The sequence below is a fragment of the Mus caroli genome, unplaced genomic scaffold, assembly GCF_978045245.1.
Source record: "Mus caroli unplaced genomic scaffold, Mus_caroli_1 scaffold_5, whole genome shotgun sequence".
Lineage (NCBI taxonomy): Eukaryota > Metazoa > Chordata > Mammalia > Rodentia > Muridae > Mus > Mus caroli.
In genome coordinates this window covers 150,976,124-150,995,454 of record NW_028227260.1, presented here as the reverse complement: position 1 = coordinate 150,995,454, position 19,331 = coordinate 150,976,124, and the positions used below count along the sequence as shown (strand labels likewise).

General features: G+C 48.4%; 1 protein-coding gene across 1 annotated transcript; it reads left to right on the top strand.

Annotated features, from left to right (window-relative positions):
- Nucleotides 1-3,400: 3,400 nt before the first annotated feature.
- On the top strand, nt 3,401-17,346 carry Syp (synaptophysin). Its single transcript, XM_021153482.3, has 7 exons — nt 3,401-3,494; nt 4,592-4,657; nt 5,731-5,855; nt 8,744-8,942; nt 9,651-9,842; nt 13,258-13,588; nt 16,532-17,346. The coding sequence occupies exons 1-6, from the start codon at nt 3,459-3,461 to the stop codon at nt 13,582-13,584; spliced, it is 945 nt and encodes a 314-aa protein (XP_021009141.1). The 5' UTR covers nt 3,401-3,458; the 3' UTR covers nt 13,585-13,588; nt 16,532-17,346.
- The last annotated feature ends 1,985 nt before the right edge of the window (nt 17,347-19,331 follow it).

Genomic DNA, 19,331 nt, shown 5'->3' with positions numbered 1-19,331 from the left:
GAGGCAGGCATGGACCACACACTGCTGAATCTTAGTATCTTTGCACTGGCAGTCTGGGCCAGCCCAACAGCTTCTATCCATCCCTTATTGCATCCCTCAGCCACTGCCCACACATGAGTATTTCCAGAAACCAGGACAGCTAGGCCTGATTATTCAGCGTCAGGGAAGGAGGGAGGAGGTGGAGGAGAAAGAGACAGCAGCCAAAAAAAGCTGGAGACAGAGTGGAGGTGCGGGGAGAAGGAGGGCACTGGGCAGATAAGAGGAAGGAAAGAGAAGAGATACTGTTTGGGTAGTAAGGAAAGGAAGAGACATCACAGGGGCTCGATCGGATCAGTGCAAAGGACAGGCTGTAGAAGATTCTTGACAGAGCAAAGGCCTAGAGGTTGGAGCTGACCTGGAGGCTTAAGCAGACGTGTCCCCTGAACAGCATCAAGAATTTCAGGGATGTTGAATTAGTATCATAAGTGTCTCCCATTTCTCACCTCTGCCTGAGAAAGGCAAGAAAAGTCTAAATCCATTGGTAGAAATTCTAGATGACAGCATACAGTGGTGCTTCTAGCTCCGTGGAACCCGTTCCGAGCCCCCACCCCCTTGGTCCTCCTGAAACACCTGAGAGTTGTTCCCTCCCTACGCAGATGCACGGGATCTTCCTTCGCTTCTTGTTCTGCCTTTGGGGTCTCATTCACTCAAGGAAAGTGTACCGGGCATTTAGTGTGTGCCAGGCACCTTGCTGGTTTAACCTCGGAGCAAACTGGGGTGACTTAGACATATGACAAGATTTATCCAAAGTGGGAGTCAGTTCCACTCCACAGGAATTGAAGGTAGCACAGCAAATGATGCCAAAAGGGATCACCAGTGGGGAGTGTCTGAAGTAGAGCCCTCCTCACTCGTGAGACAGGCAGTTCTTATTTCTATCTCTTGAGTCAACCAAGCCAGGAAATTTGAGGGAAGCCACAATCAAAGACTAGGACTCAAACTCAGTTACACGGGGCCTTGAAACAAAGGCTTGGAGCAGTTGGGCTAATGTTTGGTGAAAGCGCAAGTTAGGGTGGAAGCATAAAGTCCACTGAAAACTAAGGTTGGGAGCTCTACCATGCAGTCCTGAATGCTAGGCTCTAAAAGCACGGGGAACCATAGGAAGGCATTAAGTAAGGTAGTGACACAGTTAACTGTGCATTTTAAATAGATGCTCTGGTGGTATGCTGAAAACAGAATAGAGGGGAAGAGACTGGAGATGCTAAAATTAGCAGAAACGATGGTTACCTTAGCCAGGGAAGGTAAAGGGGGAAAATGGTGAGAAGTCAGTGGCTTCCAAAATAGTAAAATGAACCCTATTCTAAGTGCACTGTAGTTGATTATCTTTGGGGGGGGGGAGGCAGGGGAGGTTAAGGCAGGTTTCTTTGTGTATAGCCTTGGCTGTTCTGGAACTCACTCTGTAGACTGGGCTGGCCTCAAACTCACAGAGATCCACCTGCTTCTGCCTCCTGAGTGCTGGAATCAAAGGTGTGTGCCACCATCACCTGGCAATTATCTTTTTTTAACCAGCACAATCATACACATAATATTTTAAAACATTTTACATGTCCAAGATCAAACAGGAGTAAATATTAGAAATGAGATTCAAACAACCGAGAGCCAAAACGCAAACAATTGGGAAGTATCTATTATATACTTGTGTTTTTTAAATAAATATGGGAGCCAGGCATGGTGGCACATGCCTTTAATCCTAGCATTCTGGAGGCAGATCTCTATAAGTTCATGGCCAGCCTGATCTATACAGAGTGAATTCCAGGACAGCCAGGGCTACAGAGAGAAACCCTATCTCAGAAAAATAAAATAAAATAAAATAAAATAAAAGGTACAGGGGCTAGGGAGATATCTCAGAAGGTAAAAGTGATGGCCAAGCCTGAAGACCTGAGTTAGATCCACAGGACCAATGTGGTGGAGAGAACTGACTCCCAAAAGCTGTCTTCTGACTTCTACTTGTACACCCACACATACACACAGTAAATAATTAAATGTAAAGAAAAGTATAAAAGCCAGAGCTAGCCAGGCAGTGGTGGCGCACACCTTTGGTCCCAGCACTTGGGAGGCAGAAGCAGGCAGATCTCTATGAGTTCGAGGTCTACAGAGTGAATTCCAGGACATCCAAGGCTACTGAGACAAACCCTGTCTCAGAGAAGAAAAAAAAAAAAAAAAAAAAAAAAGCCAGAGCTCACATGATGCAGAGATAACATGCCAGCACCTGAGCAGGGGAGGAAAAAGGATAAGCTTAGGATAAGGTCATCCTCAGCTGCCTGGGAAGGGCATGGCCAGCCTCAGGCTAAGTGAAATCCTATCTCAAATATACAACCGGGCAGTGGTGGCGCACGCCTTTAGTCCCAGCACTTGGGAGGTAGAGGCAGGCGGATTTCTGAGTTCAAGACCAGCCTGGTGTACAGAGTGAGTTCCAGGACAGCTAGGGATACACAGAAAAAAGCCAGCCTCAAAAAAAAGAAGCAAACAAACAAATAAATGGTATCCAGTCAAATGTTTCCAAATTCAAGCAACAGAAGGGTATAAAAAGGTGATTTTAATCTCAACTATATTTTTTCCCTTGAATTTTGTAACATGGCAATCATCACTGAGCGTGGTGGGCCTAGTTTTAGTATCATGAAAGAAGGTAGGTAGTCCATTAAGAGACAGCAGTACCCACACAGTGAGATGAGAGAACCTATCTGGCAGGTTGTCCTCTCCTCACACCTATACTGGATTGCCCCTCCCCTTCCCTCTGTCCCTCTCTCTATGCTAAATAAATGTATTGTTAAAAGAAAGGGAGCTATCACACAATAATAAACAGAAGGTAAGCTATAATTTGACCAAGAAGAAGAGAAAAAAAATGAGATGGTTAGAGTTTGGATGTGCTTAAAATGCAGGTTTTCCAAAAGGAACCCTCTAGACCTTGAACTGTCTTTAAACTGTGGAGACTTTAAACTGCAAGGACTCTGAACACTGCCATTACCTAGCTGTGTGACCTTGTGCAAGTCACTTAATCTCTCTGGAGACTCATTTTCCTCATCTGTAAAAACAGGACTAATAGTCACTGCTACATAGGGATTAAATGAGAGAACACACTTAACAAACAGCACTCAGGTTGGCAAAATGTCATTCGGTAGAACTGAGCGGTCCTCTTACCCCACCCCGACCCCCACCCCGAGCTACCTGTTTTCTAAAAGGACCCTTCGCTCAGAGACCCAGAGTCTCTAGCCTCCCGAATGGAATGGCCGCAGGCGAGCTGGGGCGGGAGAGGGGTATTGGGGGGGGGGGAAGCCATGGTGCGCAGGCGCTTGCTCAAAAGATAGGCAGGGTGCAAGGGGCGTGGCTGCCGCCGACTGGGCTGTTCCGACGATCGCGCACCGCCCCCGCCGCTCCCCGCGCCCGCCCTTGCTACCAGGCACCTTCCGCCCCCCGCATTGCTGATGCTGCTGCTGGCAGACATGGACGTGGTGAATCAGGTACGCGCTCCAGCACCGTGGACAGAGCCCGGCGCTTGCAGAAACCTGGGTGGCTTTGGCCCTCGAACCCTGAGAGGTGGTGGCGAGGGTAGCAGAGATACGGTCGCTGGGGCTGGGGCTGGGGCTGGGAAGGGGTCTGCAGCAGGCAAGGGGAAAGGGGGAGGTGGAGAAAAGGAGTGCGCTCTTTGCCGCAGCGAAGGCTGTCCTCACTGCCGCAGAGGGGGCCTCCAGAGGCCCCAAAAGAATTGTCGACCTGGAGGGCGAAAAGAGAGATTCGGGTCTAGGAAGAGGGCAAAGGGGTAGAGAAGGGGAGGGGATAATGAAAAATGACTCGGGGGGCTGCAGATGAGCTAGGAAATAGAACGACAGAAGGTGTGGGGGCGGGGTGGGGGAGGGTTGGCACCCGCCCCTCCCAAAAAGAATGCACCCCGATGGATGACGACCCTTTCACCCCCGAGCAGATCTAGAGGAGGACGATCCAATTTTGCCTCTCCAAAAACCCCAGCCTCCTCGTTCCCAGCGCATGTCCAGTAAACCCATGCCCCCAGCTCTCTCCCACCTTAAGAGATCACCTCCGCCATCTCCCTCTTCTTCATCACCTCAAAATCGGCTTTCTCCCTAACCGGTAGCGACCCCTCCCCATCCCCATCTCCTCAGACGCAACCATCGTCATCTGACTCACCTTTACCACTGCAGACCTCTCCCCTCTGCTGTTGTGACTCACCTTCAGCACTTGGTGCCCCCTCCCCCACTCTAATGAACCCCATCTTCTTCCACTCAACCTTTTCTCCAATCTGACTCACCTTTAAGCAGTTCAGACCTTCTTTCGCTAACTAGTCTGGACCCCCATCTATTTTCTACACCCAACCTCCTCTGCCATGTGACTCATCACCTCACACTTCACCACTCCTGAGCCCGGGGGGGGGGGGGCTGCTGAGACCCTGATGTTTACTCCTTCCCCACTCCCTCTCCATATGTCACCCACTCCCGGAGGGTCACATGCCCTATCCCCAGGGATCATTGCCTGGCAGCCTGGCCCCTCACTTCCATCCCTATTTCCCACACCCCTTCCCCCTCCCCACTGTTTTTCTCCTCAGCTGGTGGCTGGGGGTCAGTTCCGAGTGGTCAAGGAGCCCCTTGGCTTCGTGAAGGTGCTGCAGTGGGTGAGTGTGGTCTGGGCTATAGGTGGGGGAAGTACAGGGGGAGATGGTGGTGGTGATGGGCTCCAGCAAAACAGAGGGGTGAGGCAGGAGGCGTCCTACTGAACTGGCGGGTGGAATGACAGGGGTGGAAGGAGATGAGGGAATTGGGCTCCAGAGTAAGGTCCCAGGGATTTAAGGACAGGGAACAGAAGGCTATGACGTCACATAAGGCCGTGGGTACCCCTGTTGTGAAGTGACAGATTGTGACGTCCTACCTCCTCTCTTGAACTAAAGGAGGAAAGGATGAGAGGTGGAGCCTGAAGCCCTGACTGCTGAAAGAGAGATGCAAAACCAGAAAAATCCAGAGACAGCCAAGGAGACAGAGTATGAGAGGCAGGGGATGGTGGTAATGGCAGTGCTGAGTAAAAGAGATGAGAGCCAGGGAGCTGCTCTCAGAGCAGGAAAATGTGTAAGGGAGAGAAAGGCGCACTCAGATATAGGGGATCTCAAAAGAGAAAACAGAAGGCAACAGACAGAAGGCACAAGGGAGCCAGAGAACCAGAGAGACCTTGTGAAAGACAGAACAGACAGACAAGCAGGGCAAGAAACAGGCGGGGGAGGGGGGGAGGGAGAGAGAGAGAGAGAGACAGAGAGACAGAGAGACAGAGAGACAGAGAGAGACAGAGAGACAGAGAGAGAGATTAATGGGGAAAGTGTGTATGAGAGAGGTGGAGAACATGCATAAAAACACACAGAGAGATACTGAGAGACAGAGATACAGTGATCATGAGAGAAAGGGGAGGGGAGAGGAGAGAAAACGAATAGAAGAAAGAGGAGGAAAGGGGAGGGGGGGAGGGAAGGAGAAGCCAGAGCACCTAGAGGTAAAAAACGGAGAGACACAGGGAAAGAGAAACAGCCACACCCCTGTAATCAGCTTGTGCTAGGACCCGATGAGCCCTGATTAGAGGGGTGGGGGTGGGGACCTCTCCATCTGCTACTGTCTGTGCTGCCCCCCCTCAATCTGTCCAGAGGAGGGCACTCCCTCCCACATGCATACAGGCTCACTACAGCCATCCACCTCCCTGCTACCCAAGGTCTTTGCCATCTTCGCCTTTGCTACGTGCGGCAGCTACACCGGAGAGCTTCGGCTGAGCGTGGAGTGTGCCAACAAGACGGAGAGTGCCCTCAACATCGAAGTCGAATTTGAGTACCCGTTCAGGTGTGCCCCTGCCCTGGTATCCTGAGACCTGGGAGAGGCAGGGGCAGGGTGGGTCAGAGCAGTTCTTCCCAGAGTCCTTTGCACAGCTCACACCTTTGAGGCCACCGCCCCTGGGATTACTTCCCGTGCACCGAACACTTTGCTGTGTAGCTGGAACAGCTCTGGCTTCTATGACAATTGGTGTGCAAGCTAGACACAGAGTGTCATCCTCTCTGACTATATTCTGGCAAAGGGTAGTAATAGAGGACAGGAAATAAGTAAGATTCATAAGTAAATGACTGGAGTCTGGGGCTGGGGCTGGGGCTGGAGTCTGTGGTAGAGAGATTGCACAGCAATGCAAGGCCCTAGGTTGGGGGGGGGGTGGATCATGGATGAGAGAGCATCACCTTAAAGCAGTAAATGCTCAATTAATATTAGTCGCTCGGCACGATGGCAAGTGCTTGTAATCCCAGCACTTGGGAGACTATGCCAGAATTGTAGTGAGTTCCAGGCCACCCTTGGATACAAAGTGAGATCCTATCTCAAACTAAGGAGGGTGGTCCACAGATAAAGGCACTTGCCACTGAGCCTGACAACCTGAGTTTGATCCCTATGTCACATGTGGTACAAAGAACAGACTTCCCTGCAAATTTTTCTCTGACCTCCACACATGAGCTGTGACATACATGCACCTACATACACACAGGTATGCACCCATTAAATACATAAAATGCAATCTTTTAAAAAAAAAACACTTTAAAATAATATTAGTTAACATCATTTACTTCTCAAACAGACCAAGTTCCCTCTCCTCATAGCTCTACATCAGAACAAAGAGGATAACTGCAGATATAGATAAATACTAGAAGCATATCTTCATGCAGGAGTTTTGCTAGAAAACAATGAGGGTACTATATAGATGTGGGAAATCAAGGGACCAAATTAGATGTCCCTGAAGGTTCCCCACCATGTACCACGCACTATGCTAGGTACTAGGTGTACATGAGTAAGGACAAACTGCAAGAGCCACTATCTCTTAAGGATGGGGAGACAGACTGGGATACAGACCCATGGTTTCACTTAGCTTTCCTTGACTACCAAACTAAATCATATAACAGTTAGGGTCTTAACGTCCTCATTTGTAAACAGAGAAAATACTGATGCCCTACAGGTGATGGAACATTGCCACTAAGGTGACACTTGTAAAGCACTTGGTGCCGAGTCTGGGACACGAGAAGTGCTCAGCATAAGCTCGTTAAGTATAAGAATTCAGATTTAGGGGAAGAGTTGGAATCTGGAACTTGGGGAACACCAAGGATTAAATGGAGGCCCAGAATGTCACACACTAGGGAGAGGAAAGCCAGCTCAGGCTATGAGCAGTGATAGAAACAGGAAATAATAGAGGAGCACAGCCAGGCGTATCCAGGTTCACACAAGCCAGGAAGAAAAGAGTTTGGAAGCTGAGGGTGTAGCTCAGTGGCAAAGCATCCGTCTAGCATGCCCTGGGTTGTACCCCCAGTACTTTGGAGGAGGACAAACACACACACACACACAGTGGGGAGTGAAGGGTAATCAGCAGCATGAGAGCCAGCCTTTTGAGAATTCACAAGGTCACAAAAGCCTTCCATGAACTTCCCCTAGAACCTTCCATGCTCAGAACCACTGCTATGCAAGGACATCAACCTGAGGCCAGAGCTAGGAGCCCCAGACATGAACACACACCCCCCATCACAGCACAGGAAAGGAAGGCTATTGTCTTTGAGTACCATCCCAGACTGTCCCTCACACATCCTGATCCCTTCTATCCCTTCTGTCCTTTCCTATTTCAGAGCTGTTTGGCTTCTCTGCCACGTATGCATCTGTCTTCTCTCTCAGGCACCTAAAGCATGACATATAAAACAGCCAACATGATTTAGGAGGGCACAGGATGCATACAGAAGTTCTGTCCTGTCTCTACTAGCTGCATGACTTCATACAAGCAAATGTACTTCTCTGACCCTCTTCCTATCTCTGTACATTTCACCCCCAAAACCACTGCTCGAGAAGCTAATAGGTGCCGGCATGATTCCAGATCCTTGGGATCTGTCAGGAAAAGAAAAAAATAGGAGTAAGGCCTACCTCCTCATAGGTACAGAAAACAAAAGCAAAAAGCAAGATGAAAAGACAAATCCTAGGGCTGAGGAGCTAGCTCTGTCAGTAAAGTGTTTGCCTCACAGGTGTGAGGACTTGAACTTGGAGCACAGAGCCCACTTAAACAAAGCCCAACGTGGTGGCCCATGCTAGACTCCATGCCAGCCAGCTCGGCAAGCTCTAAGCCAGAGAGAGACCCTGTTTCAAAAGAGGGGGAATGGAACCTGAGGAACAAGACACGAGGTTAAACTCTGGCTGTCACAAAGTGGTGCAACCTCGTACACACCAACATATGTGCACCTGCACACACGTGCACATTCACTCACACATGGATAAGAAATCTTTCCTTTAAAGTGAAATGCAGGAAGTCTTTGACGAGAAGCTGATAGTTAAGCAAAGGCTGAAGGGGCTGAAAGAATAAGGCATGAAAGCTATCTTAAGGAAGAGCACCCCTCCCTATACTTGATCTTAGCCAAAAGGCTGGGAAACAATGAGAGAAGAACATTCCTGTTAAAGAGATCAGCCAGTGCAAAGGCCCTAAGCTAGAGAGATACCTGTCACTTTCTACAGTGAACTCAGAGGCAGGAGTACCTGGGCTGCAGTGAGGGAGAGGTGCCACAGATATTACCAGGATGCTTTCAGCAATCAATGGTACATTGCAAGTGCTCTGTGAATGGCCATTTCCTCCTTTTCCTGGGACCTCAAAACAGTCTGGGATGCTCTTGGCCAGGAAGGTGAGAAAGGAATTCTGGACCACACCTGAGCACCTCTCTCTGCAGGCTGCACCAAGTGTACTTTGATGCACCCTCCTGCGTCAAAGGGGGCACTACCAAGATCTTCCTAGTTGGTGACTACTCCTCCTCTGCTGAATTCTTTGTCACCGTGGCTGTGTTTGCCTTCCTCTACTCCATGGGGGCCCTGGCCACCTACATCTTCCTGCAGAACAAGTACAGAGAGAACAACAAAGGACCAATGATGGTGAGTCCCCACAGCTGATTGCATGCAGTGACCAAGGACATGAGGCCGCAGGGACCCAGCTCATTTGGCTCACAGGCCAAACAGACTCCCAGACAGGCCCCATACCCAAGCAGCCCAACGCTGCTGCTGCTGCTGTTGCTGCTGCTGCTCTCTCCAAGACTCCATCCATACTGGGCATCATAGAATCATGGGGGACATACTCATAGCCCACACAGAATGCCAGACTGGCCCACGTACCTAAACATACCACCATCTCTCACACGTCCACACAGACTAGATGAAAAGAGGGAGTACCGAGGTTCACTGTGACAGTCATGCATGTCACCCTGCCACACAGACACCGAGTCCTACACAGAGAGGTTCTCACACCCTCATCCCAGACATCAAATGACACATATTCCCACATGCAAATAAAAGTGGTAAGACACACTTCTCACAGATTCGGAAACATCCCACGGAGTTAGTTCCTCCCTCAACATCTGCACCCACGCATCACTAGCACACTCCCTCTGTATCATAGACACGCACAGACGCTCAAGCTGAGACCTTCAGGTGAAAATCTAATAAGCCTCAGAGCTGCAAAGGCAGAAAAGATGCAAGCCTCTTCTAGACGACCCCTCCCACAAAGGCTTGGGGTCTGTAGGGGCTCAAGGCTCAGTAGAAAGCCGTGCATTCACTATGACATCTTCCTCAACCCTCCCTGCCTAGGACTTCCTGGCCACAGCAGTGTTCGCTTTCATGTGGCTAGTTAGCTCATCCGCCTGGGCCAAAGGCCTGTCCGATGTGAAGATGGCCACTGACCCAGAGAACATTATCAAGGAGATGCCTATGTGCCGCCAGACAGGAAACACATGCAAGGAACTGAGGGACCCTGTGACTTCAGGACTCAACACCTCGGTGGTAAGCCCTGGGAAGCTGGCCGGGTTGGAAGAGAAAAGCTGGGAGACACAGTCTGGCACGGGAAACAGTCTGGCACGAGAGAGAGAGAGAGAGAGAGAGAGAGAGAGAGAGAGAGAGAGAGAGAGAGAGAGAGAGAGAGAGAGAGAGAGAGAGAGAGAGAGAGAGAGATGGGAGGAGAGTCAGGAGGTTGGTCCATGAGGGCTCCCAGGAAGAGGCACACCAACAAAAGAAGGTTGAACAATTATAACCACTGGGATACCACATATCTGTCCCCAGTAGGAGAACATGAGGTCTTTCAGATTAGGTGGGGATAATTGGGCCCAGCCCAGTCATGCCAAAGCTGCTGAAATTCAGTATCCTTTTAGAATTGATTTCCTTACGTGCAGAAGAACACGATCTTGAAATGTTTTCTTACTTGGGCGCCCCCTAGCGGCTAAAAACAGTCTGACCATAGATCCTGTCACTTGGCAAGCTCTGTGACCTACAGCCTTTCAGGCATCATTTTGAACATGCAAACTGAAGGCTGATGATAGGTCCTGCTCCAAACATGAGTATCCACTGAATTCACAGCACGTACACGCACACGCACACACACACACACAAACCCAACACAAAACTACATCCCATATCAATGTTACAGATGCTAAGATTTGAAGTCTTTTTTTTTTTCCTGCCACTTGCTGATTGTGTAATCTTGGGTGTCTGAACTTGGCTTTAAAATGGACACAACAAGGGCTGGAGAGGTGGCTGAACAGCTAAGTAGTACACACTTGTAGTTCCAGCACTGGGGAGGCAGAGGCAATCCAATCTGAGTTCGAGGCCAGCCTGGTCTACAAAGCTATTTCCAGGACAGCCAAGGCTACAGAAAGAAACCCTGTCTGGGATGGGAGCTAGGAAGGAACAGCACTTGCTGTCCATGCAGAGGACCCACGTTCAATTTGTAACATCCATAATTCTACTTCCACGGGATTTATGGGCATGCAGTGATACACATGCATGCATGTGGGCAAAATGCTTACAATCATAAAGCAAAACCTTAAGATCATTTTAAACACAAAATAAAATGGAGGTATCAGCCCAAGTGTGGTGGTACAGGCCTATAGTTGTAGCACGTGGGAGCCTGAGGCAGGAAGACTGCTAAGAGATTGAGACCACTCTGGCTATATAGTGTGAGTTGTAGGACATCTGAGGCTACAGAGGCCTTGTCTCAAAAATAGAAAAATAAACTAAATATGCTAAAAATAAATAAATAGAACGGGGATGTCAACTGGAGGTAGTGGTATAGGTCTATAGTCTCTGCTACTCAGCAAGTACAGGCGGAAGATCAATCACATAAGCCTAAGAGTTCTGGGCCAGCCTGGGCAACATTTCAAGATTGTGTCAAAACAAACAGAATAAAATGTAGGTCTTACTTTCTGTCCAAACATGGATTTGTTTATTTATTTTTATTTTTTACTTTTTTTTTTTTTTTTTTTTTTTTGGTTTTTCCAACACAGAATTTCTCTGTGTAGCCCAGGCTGTTCTGGAACTTGCTCTGTAGATCACCACTAAGCAGCTTAAACCTGGAACTTTAAGGAAACTAATAAAGGTGCTCAGAAGAGGGTGTAACATGTACTAAATGGCATATAGAATTTTGCTTTTAAGTATTTCATATAAGCTCCATATTTATTTGTAGTTTTTAATTGTTTTTTTAAAAAATAACATATACTTATCTGGGCACATGGTAGCACACGCCTTTAATCCCAGCACTTGGGAGGCAGAGACTGGTGGATCTCTGAGAGTTTGAGGCCAGCCTGGTCTACAAAGTGAGTTCCAGGTCAACCAGGGCTGCAGAGTGAGACCCTGTCTAAAAAAAGAAAAGAAAAAAAAAAGAAAAGAAAAGCATATTCTTAGAGCCAAGGATGTTAATATATGCCTGTAAACCTAGCACTTAAAAGACTACTTTTAAAAATACTTATTATTTTATTTTATGTGTATGAATGTTTTGCTTATATGTGTCACTTGCATTCTTAGTGCCTGTGGAGGTAAAGGAAGGGTGTCAGATATCCTGAAATTAGAATTACAGGTGTTTGTGAGCCACCATGTAGGGGCTGGGTATTAAACTTAGATGCTAACCTCTGTGCCATTACTCTATGCCCAGGGCTAATTTAAAGCCAGATTGGCCTACATAATAAACTCCAGGTCATCCTTGGATAAACAGCAAGACCGTCTCAAAAACAAACAAAACAAATAAAAATCAATTTAAAAAGAAGAGAAAAAGAGGGGCTAGAGGGATGACTCCATGGTTAAGAGCACCTACTCCTCTTCCTGAGAACAAGTGTTCAAGTCCTAGAACCCTTTAATCCTATCACTTGGAAGGCAGAGGCCAGCCTGGTCTACACAGTGAGTTCCAGGACTGCCAAGCTACATAGTAAAACCATGTCTCAAGGTGTATACACACACACACATACACACACACACACACACACACACACACACAAACCACTTGAGAAGCAGAAGCATGTAGATTTCTGTGAATTTGAGGTTAGCCTCGTCTACATAAGGAGTTCCAGGACAGCCAGGACCTGGAACATAAAAAGACCCTGTCTTAAAAGACAACCAAAAAAATTTTATACATGTACATATGCATTTATGTGCTAAGTTGTATATACGTAAGTTTATATATGCATCAATGAGTGATGTCTATTTCTTTAAAATGTATATATATTTAAAAATTAAATTTATATTTTGTATATGTATAAACATGTATTCAAATATATTTTAAAAATTAGGGTCTTTTTGGTTTGGTTGGGTGGTTTGTTTTGGGTTTTTTGGTTGGTTGGTTGGTTAGTTGGTTGGTTTTGGTTTTCTTTGAGACAGGATCTACTTATGTGACCCTGGCTGTCCTGGAACTCACTACGCAGACCAGACTGGCCTCGAACTCACAGACCTCTGCTTGCCTCTCCCTCCTGGGTACTACGATGAAGACTGCACAACCACACCCAGCCCAAAAATGAGTTGTTTGAGGCTGACTTTCATGTAGCACAGGCTACCCTCAAACTATGAATTTAACGGTAGACTTGAATTTCTGGGTAGTGGAGGCAAACACAAGCGACTTCTATGAGTTCCAGGACAGCCAGGGCTGCAGAGAGACCCTGTCTCAAAAAAAAAAAAAAAGAAAAAAAGCTAGCCTTGAAGTGATCACCCCTGCCTCCAGCTTCCTAGGATAACAGATGTGGGCCTTCAGACTTGTCCATGTAAACACTGATAGAAGTTGAACATCCATGGGAATCTAACCACACACACACACACACACACACTCCCAAGTTTTTCTGTACACTGATAGTCATAGAGGCCCACGAATTTATGCCCTAAAAATGCCCATTCCTATTCACTCAGCCTCAGAGACAACAGCTTTGGTCATGTCTCCCTGCAGGTGTTTGGCTTCCTGAACCTGGTGCTCTGGGTTGGCAACCTATGGTTCGTGTTCAAGGAGACAGGCTGGGCCGCCCCATTCATGCGCGCACCTCCAGGCGCCCCAGAAAAGCAACCAGCACCTGGCGATGCCTACGGCGATGCGGGCTACGGGCAGGGCCCCGGAGGCTATGGGCCCCAGGACTCCTACGGGCCTCAGGGTGGTTATCAACCCGATTACGGGCAGCCAGCCAGCGGCGGTGGCGGTGGCTACGGGCCTCAGGGCGACTATGGGCAGCAAGGCTACGGCCAACAGGGTGCGCCCACCTCCTTCTCCAATCAGATGTAATCTGGTGAGTGACAACTGGGCGGATGCGGTAGGCAGGGAGCATACAAGGAGTGAAGTTTGAAGGAACCAATAGATAGGCAGAACAAAAAAAAAAGGTGAATTTAGGAAAACTAGCCAATGAGAGAAACCGTGAGAAGGAAGGGGACGGAGCAGTGCTCAGAGTGACCAATGAAAGGAGTGTAGGGGCACTTGCGCAGTGGAGAATCACCAAAGTGGTGTAGATTTCCAGGAAGGGAAGGGGAGGTGGGTCTTTGAAATCATTGGTAAACCAATAGGCGGCAACGCCAGTAGGTAGAGGAAGGTAAACATGTAGGGTTTTGAAGGGCGCCAGCGCTAAAGCAGGATGTAGGTCAGCTGCTACCTCTCCTTAACCCTTTAATGAAAGAGAGAGTTTGGAATTTCAAATGAGGAAAAGGGGAGAGGTGGAGGCCTTAGAAACACGAGTATGCCTTTTTGTTGGGCCTTTAAAAAATGAATGCCACCGGGCGGTGGTGGCACACACCTTTAATCCCAGCACTTGGGAGGCAGAGGCAGGCGGATTTCTGAGTTCGAGGCCAGCCTGGTCTACAAAGTGAGTTCCAGGACAGCCAGGGCTATACAGAGAAACCCTGTTGCGAAAAACCAAAAAAAAAAAAAAAAATGCCTGGTGTGATGGAGCACATATATAATCCCAGCACTTGAGAGATAGAGGCATGGGGATTGCAAGTTCTCGACTCCTGCGTGGTCTGTATCGCCCAATCCTGTCTTAAACAGAGAAGGTAACAGCACCTAGGCGGGAGCAGATGTGGTCCTGGGTGAGCCTTCTACAGCAACCCACATTTAATTGTTTTTAAACTCCTTGGCCAGGCTCTGAGACATGCCTTTTAAGCACAGCTCGAGGGGGGGGGGAATTAGAGACAGGCAGGTCTCTTGTTTTGCAAAGCAATTTCCAGGCTGCTCAGAGGCCCTGTGTGTGTGTGGGGGGGGGGGGGGGAGGTGGGTTCCAGTCCTGTTGGTTCCTATTTTCATAATCTCTCCAGCCTTTTCCTTTTTTTTCACAATTATCGTCCTTAGAGTGCTTCCCAAGTGCCTGTCTTCTATCCTGTTTACAACCCCTTCTACCACCCACCCAGCAGCCTCAAGGATTCCACTGGCCTAGATTCAGAAGTCACTGTCCTTCCCTCACATGTCTGTTGTAGCATCTCACTTAAAGGCAAAAAAAACGATGTTAGTGTGCGCCCAGGCCCACCAATGCAGCACTGCCCTATCTTCCCCACAGACAGAATCTGACCTTCGCCTCCTAGCGTCGAACTGGCCTGGGCCAGGTCTAGGCGCACTGCAGGGCCTTTGCTTTTGCTTTCTACATACACACCTCTACCTAGCCATTGCTTTGGTCACTCACTCAATGAGGTTTTTTGCTGTCTGGCTGTCTGTCGGGGGAGTTGCTTTGTTTTACAAGTACTGAGACTTGAATTCTTGCACACTAAGCAAGTGCTCTAACACTGCCTCTTTTTACTTCTTTTTGTTTGTTTGTTTTGTTTTGTTTTGTTTTTTCGAGACAGGGTTTCTCTGTGTAGCCCTGGCTGTCCTGGAACTCACTCTGTAGACCAGGCTGGCCTTGAACCCAGAAATCCACCTGCCTCTGCCTCCCGAGTGCTGGGATTAAAGGCGTGCACCACCACTGCCCAGCCTCTTTCTACTTCTTATTTTGAGACAGAGTTTACTAAATTGCCCAGATCAATTTGGAACTCATCCTATAACCCAGGTGGGCTGTGAATTTGCCGTACTCTTGTCTCCATCTCCCATGTGGCTGGAATTCATAGGTTTGCACCACCACACCTGGCTTAGTTGTTGATAGTATTTTTGAGACAAGATCTCCTGTAGCCAAGGCTGGCCTGGAGCTCCTTAGGTCACTAAGGCTGATCTTGACTTCCTGACTGTGCCTCTACCTCCCTGTTTTGCTTTGGTTTGAGTTAGGGTCCGATTATGGAACCAAAGCTGGCCTTGAACTTGTTTTCCTCCTGCTTCTGCCTCCTAAATTTTGGCATGGGTATATACCACCAACTACATATCAGAGGTTGTCTGTCTAAAACACCCCCGCTTGTTATCTCTCGCATCATACCCTATGTTTTTCCTTCTCACAATTTGTAATTTACTAATTCATGGTTCATATATTACACTAGACTAGAGATCTAAGGCTCATTCGTGCTATTCATACATCACTTAGAGTACTTTTTGTTTTTATTATTCTTTTATTTAATCGTAAGTTCAAGTGTCCATGGAGTCCGAAAGAAAGGTCAGATCCCTTGGCGCTAAATGTACAGATTGTTGTAACCCACCCAGTGTGGGTTCTCTGAGTGAAATGTGGGTCCTCCAGAAGAGCAGCACACATTCTTAACTCCTGAGTCATCTCTACAGGCTCACTTAGGGATTTTTTTTTTTTTTTTTTTTTTTTTTTTGTGACAGGGTCTCTCTACATAGCACTGGCTGTTCTGGAACTCACTGTGTAGATCAGGCTGGCATCAAACTCACAGAGATCCAACTCCCTCTGCCTCCTGAGTGCTGGTATCAAATGTGTGCACCATCATGCATGGCCTATTATCGTCTTATATTTGATAATCTACTAGTATATCATGTTCATTGTGAAACCTGTCTCCTTTCCTGATATGATGTAAGCCTCACAAAGATAGGGATTTTTTTTTTCTCAATATGGATTTTCAAGAGTGACTAGAACGGTACTGGTTAATGGGCTTTTTTGGTTAAGAGAGGGGACCTTAACCGTTCCTTTGGTACCCTGTTTGAGCAAGGTTGGTAATATATTCCTAGTGAGAGCAGTTAGGATGGTGCTGACTCCAGACCTGTTGCAGAAGAAAAAGCCTAGCGGCCCAATCCCTACCTGAGGGTACTGCCCTCCTCTGGGAGCTCAGGCTCCGCCCTCACCTGGACCCGTTCTCTTTTCTCTCTACAGGTCAGTGAAGCCCACGAAGACCCCACGGGTGGGCAAGAGCTCAAGAGAAGGCCTGCCCCCCTTCCCATCCCCATATCCTAGGTCTCCACCCCTCAACCCAGGAGACCCTGTCTTTGCTGTTTATATATATATATATTATATATAAATATCTATTTATCTGTCTGAGCCCTACCTTCACACACTCCTCCATGCACTAGGGGACCAGTCTTGAATGGGCTCCTCCCTACCCCTGACCTTGCACTCCTCAGCCCCTATCGGTTCCCCAGCCATGTCCCGTGATGTAAGGGGGCTCTAGAAAGGGGACAGGAAGGGGACCAGACCTTGGCTGCATGGAGTGGGTCGATGTGACTTTTTCCCCCTTCCTTCTCTCCCTCTGCCCCTCCTAACTCTAGCCTTGGTTCCTCCAGCATCGCCTGAACTTCAGAAGCTCTCAAATGGAAATTCGACCCCAAGAGTAGAGGGGTGGAGGTGGCTTGGATGAAATGGGTGGAGAGGAGATGGCCTCTGTAGAGAGAGGACCAGTCAGCCAACAGTTGAATTCCAGACATACTAGATGTGGAGCCTAAAAGGGAAGTGGTGTCCTACACCATTCTGGAATGGGGCTAAAAGGGACTGGGGAGAGGGGGTACTAGGAGGGGTGTGACTTAAACACATGGTGGGTTCCGGAGTGGGCAGGTTTGGGTTGGATCCAGCATCTCTAGAAGGGGTGTGTCTTGAAACATTCAGGAGTTTGAGCTTGATTCCAAAGAGCTTGAGCAAGGCTAGAAGTGGGATTCGGGAATGATCTAAGCTTGAGATGAGGTTCTAGTCAGGATTCCAGACAGGCAGGTGAAGAGGACGAGGGATGTGTGGTGGTCTCAGAAGAGGAAGCCCATTCTGTAATGGGGCAGAAAAGAAAAAACGTTTCCAGTTGAGTGGAGTTTGAGCAGTGGGTGTAGGAGGCCATGGTTGGGAGCTGTGAGGTGAGTTTTGCTAAAAGGAGGAAGGAGTACTCCTGACCCCGCCCCCCACTCCCCTGAATGGAGGTAACCTGGGAAGAGCCAAGTATTGTGGTTTGGAGGGTGAGCGAAATGTCCCTTACTGACTCCCTCAAAAGAGGACTAGATAATCAGAAGACAGAATCTACAGGTCTGTGGGGCTGGCCTACCTTCTCCACCCTTTCTCTACCCTCTCCCTCCACACTCCCGTCTGTCCCGGAATACTTGGAGGCTGGGTCTGGAGCCCCAATCCTGTACCCTCTGCTGTGTCTGTGATGTTGGTAGTGCCTGTGATCGTGTGTTGCCATTTTGTCTGACTGTGGCCCCTCCCTTTTCCCTCCAGACCCCCTACTTTCCTGTGCCCTTCGGTATTGTTTGAAGACCCCCCTCCCCAAGGAAGAGCAAATATGAGAACCCCCCCCAATAAACTCCTCAACTATCTAGTCATCCCGGCTCTTTTTCTCAGTGCGCGTCCTTTTGGGGGGGGGGGGTGACATGCAGAAGGCACAGGAGGCTGGAGGAAAGGAGACTAGAGGAAGCTCAGATCCTGTAGCATCCTGCTGAAGCCTCGCCTACAAAGTACTCTTGAGTTTCATTCTGCCTTACAACTGTTTACTGTTCCATTGCTGGCTGTCAGTCCTCCTCTTCCTGGCCCACAAGGAAGTCTTCTCAAATCCTCAAGGCCTCCCCAACTAGGGAGACTCCACAAGACCTCACCTTACGCAAGCCTTTGTTTCTGAACCCTTCTGTGGTATCTTCCCTCCTTTCTCTTGCCTCAGCCTCAGCAAGAAAACCAGAGGCCTGCCAGGTGGGGAGAAGAGGTTGATTAACTGATGAAGAAGTGCTCCCCTCCCCCAGCTTCTCCCTGGACCAGAGTCAGGAAGTGGCAAGGTTGTGTGTTGTAATAGGGTTGAGGTGGGCAGAAGGAGGAGTTCCTGGGCGCCCAAGATGAAAGGCCTGTCTGACCATTGCTGCCTCATGCCTAATTAAAGACTCAAGTCAGGCGCCTGAGTTCTGAGTTGTAGCTGCAGATGCTTGACCCCCTTTCCTGGCTCCAAGGCCCAGAGATGCGGAGAGCAGGAGAGACCCAGCTATAGAAATGAGCTCAGGAAAGAAGATCTACCTGGAGACAGACAAATAGGGGAACAGGAAGGAAGGCTCTAAGACCTCATTCTTTGGGCAGAGGTGCAGTGGGGGAACCTCACCAGTGATTTCAGACTTTTCCATATAAACCAAGATCTAAATAACTTTAAAAGTCCCACAGTCTTTACATATTAAAAGTTCAATCCCTTTAAAATATCCAATATCTTTTAAAATCCAAAGTCTTTTTACAATTAAAAGACTCTTAACTGTGGGCTCCACTGAAAAACTTCCTTCAAGAGGGAAAATTTTCAGGGCACGGTCAAAAGCAAAATCACACTCCAACCATCCAATGTCTGGGATCCATTCACGATCTTCTGGGCTCCTCCAAGGGCTTGGGTCACTTCTCCAGCCATGCCCTTTGTAGCACACACCTTGTCTTCTAGGCTCCAGCTGCCTGTACTCCACTGCTGCTGCTGTTCTTGGTGGTCATCTCATGGTACTGGTATCTCCAAAACACTGCATGACCCTTTCAGTACTGGACCACCAATTGCAACTGAGGCTGCACCTTCACCAATGGCCTTACATGGCCTCTCACAGTGCTGAGCCTCAGCTGTTCTGCATGACCCCTTCATGCCTTCAAAACCAGTACCACCTGGGTGACTCTTACACATTACCAAGTCCAGCTGCAGCATGAGGTACAACTTTGGCTATCTCTGGAACACAGCCTCTTTGTGCTCTCA